Source organism: Lycium barbarum, chromosome 8, assembly GCF_019175385.1.
Source record: "Lycium barbarum isolate Lr01 chromosome 8, ASM1917538v2, whole genome shotgun sequence".
NCBI lineage: Eukaryota > Viridiplantae > Streptophyta > Magnoliopsida > Solanales > Solanaceae > Lycium > Lycium barbarum.
The window spans coordinates 104,588,508-104,594,078 of NC_083344.1; the positions used below are offsets into that span (position 1 = coordinate 104,588,508).

Consider the following 5,571-nt stretch of genomic DNA (forward strand, 5'->3'; position numbering starts at 1 on the left):
GGTAGAATCCTGACTTTGTTTATCAGCTACAAAGTAGCAACAAAAATCAAACATTGAGTAACCGCTTTCATAAAAAACAACAATTGTTAGGTATGTTCCAATCAATTGAAACAGAAGGGCCCAAACATTATCAATAAGAAACGACAAATGAAGCGAGTGGAGAGGATCTTGGAAGGCTCATGAACCCCTGTTCCATTTTAACATAATTGGGATGCATCACTCTCTTCTAATATGGCAGCAATGACGAACTTTTCTAGCACTGTTGTACTCTTGAGCAAATATTTTACCAATGGAAGTATAGACTTATTATCACTTAGTGCTCCATGAAAGTTAATGAACTCGATGGTCTTGAGATGTCGCAATGAGCAGTTAAAATTATGTGTCTCAAACCTCCCGCTATGTTCATCCTCATCCGTGTATCTTGTCAACAGGTTCTGCAGGAAACGATATGCTAATATTAGCCAGTTATTCTCCTTAGATGGAAGTAAAAAGCCAAGGATTTGATGGTGGATAAAAAAAAAAAAAAAGAGGTGATGAATTATTTATTCAAGGAACAAGTCAAGAGCTCGCAAATGTTACGAAATGGTACATGCAAACAATAACAAAATGCTTCAAAGCATCATCGAAACCAGGGGCGGAGCTAGGCATAGCCAAGGGGGTTCATCCAAACCCCCTTCAGCGAAAAATTACACTATTTATACATGGTTAAAATTATTTTTTATGTATATTTAGTAGATGTTGAACCCCCTTCGACTTCTTCGTGCGTTCACTTCTACATATTTTGAACCCCTTTAGTGAAAATCCCGACTCCGCCACTGATCGAAACTGATCCTTTATCTCCTTGTGTAAATATCTTTTTCATAAACTAGGAAAAAAAAAGTTGACTGCTGGCTTACTCATATAATCACTTTTGATAATGACAACATAAATATTCTGTCAAATCAACTCAAGTCGAACTATTTTCTTGAGAAAAATAAAATTGAGAGAACAATCCTCTGAACGTCTTGCACAAAAACAGAATAATAAGCACGCTGATTCAACAAAGAGAAAACTTAATAATAAGCACGCTGATTCAACAAAGAGAAAACTTTAACTTTCAAGATTAAAAGCAGATTCTGAAATCCTTACAAAGCAACAACAACAACAACAACAACAACAACAACATAACCAGTGAAATCCCACAATGTGGGGTCTGGGGAGGGTAAAGTGTACGCAGACCTTACCCCCACCTAGAAAGGTAGGGAGGCTGTTTCCTGAAGACCCTCGGCTCAAGAGAAAACAAGGCAAAAGAGTCAGATAAGGACAAGCATATCAGGATAATGAGAAAAATTAGAAATAACAAGAGCGAAGAGCCAATAAATATAAGCAAACAACAAAGGGCAATAAACGAAAGAGCAAAACTACGACCACTAGTGCGAGAGAATAAGTGAGACTACCTAATTTCCAATATTCGAACTACGCATTCCTGGGATCAATTTTTGTGAACACATTTGAGGAATACTCACCTCAATGGACAAGCACTATTGTAAAATGGTCCAAACCTAATCTAGGATGGGTAAAACTAAACAAGGATGGCAGTTTCAGACAAGGACAATGTGAACCAGGTGGCATTGCGAGGAACTCTTCTGGTGATATCATTATGGCATATGCAGTCCCACTAGTCCATGGAACAAACATTGCAGCTAACGCATTTGCAGTTTCCTATGTGCTTAAATGGTGTCTTGACATTAGGAATATTTGGATGGAAGCCGACTCTTTACTTATTGTGAATGCTGTGAAGGGAGTTCCCAAACCTTCTTGGCACTATAACCTATTATTGAAGATATTCAAGGTAAAGAAGTCAAGGTGACAGAGAAGCCAATGGTGTGGCCTATTGGACGCATAGAATAAAATTTCCAGCTTTTGTTCACTATCAAGAGAAGCTAGAGGGCACTTAAGGGTTGACAGTTGGAGCTCCCTTCCTTCAAAATTCAAAAAAAAAGCCCAAAGCCAACCTCCTATAATGTAGTAAGATCAACTTCTCGGTTAGATCTTTTTGTGAATTCACATGTTACTTGAGAATACTCCTCACTTTTTCTACTTCTTAGTTCTTATGGCAATAATGTACAGGGGAGCAAGCCTCCACTAGTTATAAGCTATAGTTCTAAAGCTCATAAAGTACTTAGGCTAGTTATGTTTCACATTACAAATAGGAGTCACCCAACTATACAGAAACACTCTTTTTTCTTACACATTAACACTTATCTCCGACACCATTAGGTTTCAAGATCAAATCCCAGTGAAGTCAAAAAAATACTAGTTTATTTCTTCCCATATACCTAAACCTTGAGCAAATTTACCTAGTAATAGTATCTGTGCTTGAGGAAGTAGCAGGTATCCGACAGAACGGTCGAGGTGCTAGCAAGGTGACCCGAACACCACCTTTATTAAAAAATTAAAGGTTAACTCCGACACTTTTCTCAAAGATTGATACCTTCTCAACCTTTTCTTTACTTGATGATTGAACCGGTTCAAGAATTTCTTTTTGAAGAGGTAAGGCAGTCAAGTCCCCTTTTTGTAACCTTTTATCATTATCTTTGAAATATATCACCAAGATGGTTTGACAGGACATCTTAGGATCGGTAGTCCGGGTTAGTGCGGAATTATCAAAAATAGCATAGTAAAATGACAATAACAAAGATAATAAGGAGACAAGGATTTAACGTGGTTCAGTCAATGTGACCTACGTCCACAAGCGGAGAAGAACAAATTTCACTATACCAATAAGAGTACAATAGAGAGTACAAAATTAGAGTAAATACTCTAATAACCCCAAAAGTATCCCACGAGAATAACCTCACAAGATCACTCCAAAGAAGGATTCACACAAGTGTTTCCCAACACCCAACTCTCTTAATATAATACTCTTACAAAATGTTCTCAAATGTATAGAAAAGAAAAGAAAGGCAGAAGAGGACTCTTCTTAATTTGTGAAGATGTTGGTGTTTTCAAATGAGAGCCGGAGGCTCTTTATATAGGAATGGCTGCCACCATTTGGACCAATCAAATTGCTTGGACTTGGTTACAACTGTGAATTTGCAATTTGCCACCGGCCAAAACAAGTTACATGTCTTGCAGAGTTATAACTGGTCACATGACCAACACTTGCCAAACCAAGCTGTATGTTTACATATTTCCTTTTTTTTCTTTTTTTTTTTTCTGTTCTTTTATGGCAAACAAAATGAGTCCATTTTAACAGAACAAAGTTTTTTTGATCTTTTTCTTAATTTACTTAAGATTAGATATGTTGATACATATTGTCTCTTCGTTCACTGATAGTTGCTTGATATAGAGAACATGAAGTATAACAAAAAGAAAAAGGTCTAAATCAAACTTACTTTTGATCTGTAATTGTACCAGTCAATCACCAATGTCTCAAGATGAAATGAACTTTGTAAAAACCTGTAAATTCCGGGGAAGTCTAGCGATTCTACGCCTGCATTAAGTTTTAAGAATTTTCGGCTTGATGGTGGAGACTGCCAGCCTTCCAACTCCAGCACGGACAGACACTTACAAACGAAATAGATAAAACAAAATATGTCAAAACAAGGAAATATGACATAGTTATCAAATGACATGAAAATCGTTGAATAGTTCGTAAAAACAACTTGGAGTATAGGACTGCGTTTTGCCACATCAAAGTGGTCAAGGTTGGTTTGGAAATCCAAAGATGGACTTTTAAGCACTTTGAAAAACCCCATTCACATGACTTAAAGGGTATGACCAATGTAAATCAATTCAAATTTTACATTTTGTTCGGTACACTGCAAAACTCTTTGTTCTCACAGTTCATCATCCAAAATTTAATTCAAAAAGGTTTCTTTCAGCCACCTTCAACTGACCGACCAAACTTGCCATGAAAATGTAATTCATTAGTACTACTAAGTTATCAGATTATCCTAAGTAGTGGAACTATTGAAGTAACTAAACTAATGAAAATATCAACCAAAAAATAATAATCTGAATTTCGGATAGAATATGAATAAACCTGGATGCACCAGGGACCCAATTCAAGATCCTTCACCATCAAATTCTAAAAATAGGCCTACGCTAACAAGTGAAGCCACATTTCTCCGCTGCAAGCATATCTCATCGCAAAACCCCAAAAGTTCAAAATACTTAAGATGGGGTGCTAATATCTCGAGACGAACCCCATCATTCTCATTTTGGTAATCTTTAATGCTCAAATATTTCAGCTTCACAGAGCTAATTTCCACACGACTAATGCCCAAAACATTCTCCAGTTCCAAGTTAGGACAACCAGATAATACCTTTTCCAAGACACCATCCGTCAAATTCAGGGACGCGATTGAAAGAAAATCGAGCCTGCTCCAGTCAACACTACCAGAAGGGTTCAACTCACACTTAAAAATAAAATCAAACTCTTCAACGACGTATTCTTATATGCAAACTGAGGAAGCTCATATCTCGGGTTACTTTCCCGGGAAAACCCAAGTGTAAAACATTCAACGTTATGAACTTTAGTCGCAAAATGTACCCATAAATCAACATCTTTAACGTAACACGTGTCGTACCTAGACAAAACACCCCTAAACCTTATGATTTTCTGACAAGACCTCCAATAATAAAGGTCTCTATTGGTGGAAGCAATAAAATGGGAATGTAACCATTGGGAGAACTATCATAGTAGAGTGATAGTGGAACGGACTTCCAAATAAACCGCCAACGTGTAGATAATACACTGGTTCTCACAACTGCTTTACTGTCCCGTAACCCAATAATTGAGAGAATGTGAATTAGAAGTGAGTCGGGTAAATCACTGAGTCGGTCTCTTCCCGCCATGATTTTTTTCTGCATTTCCATGGAGTATAATTGAGCTCTGAATTTGAGTTCATCTAAAAAGGCTTGGGGGCTGGCGGCTTATGAAACTTTCCCAAAACATATGAAAAAAAAAAAATATATATATGAAAAAAAATTAAAGAAAAGTATTTTAAAAATTAAATTAGTTAAGTCGTCGCCAACACAACAAAATACCCAGTGTTATGTGTTAGACAAGGGGCAGGTTAGACTGAATTTGAGCGGGTAAAAATGAGTTGACTTAATAAATGGGAGGGTTATTAACTCGCCCAAAAACTAATTTGTTGAAATGGGTGGGCCTGAACTTGGCTAAAAAAGCGGGTTATAGCCCAATCCGCTTAATTCTTACTAAGTTTTAATTTCTTTGTTTGTTCTTGTATAAGTTTTAAACTAATAAAACTATTTTCTTTCTTTATTATGACATATCAAATTAAAAAAATGTCTTTTAAGAATACTTTAACAAGATTTCACATAAATCAATGGGTAAATTACGTATATATACATATTAAGGAGAAATATTTACGAAAGGTGACGATAGTTTTATTTACAAAACATAACATTACAAACCCTATAACAAACATACTTTTTTTAAAAAATATATATATATATATATATTTTATTTTTTAATTTTTTTTATATTTTTTAAAATATTTTTTTATTTTTTTTAAGAAATATTTTTTTATTTTTTATTTTATTTTATTTTTTTCGCTCAAA

The 5,571-nt window shown here is 35.6% G+C and overlaps 1 protein-coding gene across 2 annotated transcripts; it reads right to left on the minus strand.

Annotated features, from left to right (window-relative positions):
* Positions 1-5,165, minus strand: LOC132606516 (uncharacterized). 2 transcript variants are annotated; one of them, XM_060320058.1, is made up of 3 exons: positions 4,028-5,153; positions 3,378-3,548; positions 1-434 (listed from the first exon to the last, which is right to left on the minus strand). In XM_060320058.1, the coding sequence occupies exons 1-3, from the start codon at positions 4,064-4,066 to the stop codon at positions 198-200; spliced, it is 447 nt and encodes a 148-aa protein (XP_060176041.1). In that variant the 5' UTR covers positions 4,067-5,153; the 3' UTR covers positions 1-197. The 2 variants fall into 2 exon arrangements, with proteins under 2 accessions (XP_060176041.1, XP_060176040.1); XM_060320057.1 differs by having other exon boundaries at positions 3,378-5,165.
* Positions 5,166-5,571: the final 406 nt, after the last annotated feature.

What these genes read in the sequence shown, in the direction of transcription:
- LOC132606516 (XM_060320057.1), bottom strand. Translation starts at nt 3,740, where the DNA reads ATGGGGTTTTTCAAAGTGCTTAAAAGTCCATCTTTGGATTTCCAAACC. An exon ending in GGTACAATTACAGATCAAAA is followed by an intron (nt 435 to 3,377) that starts GTAAGTTTGATT and finishes CGTTTCCTGCAG; the next exon opens with AACCTGTTGACAAGATACAC.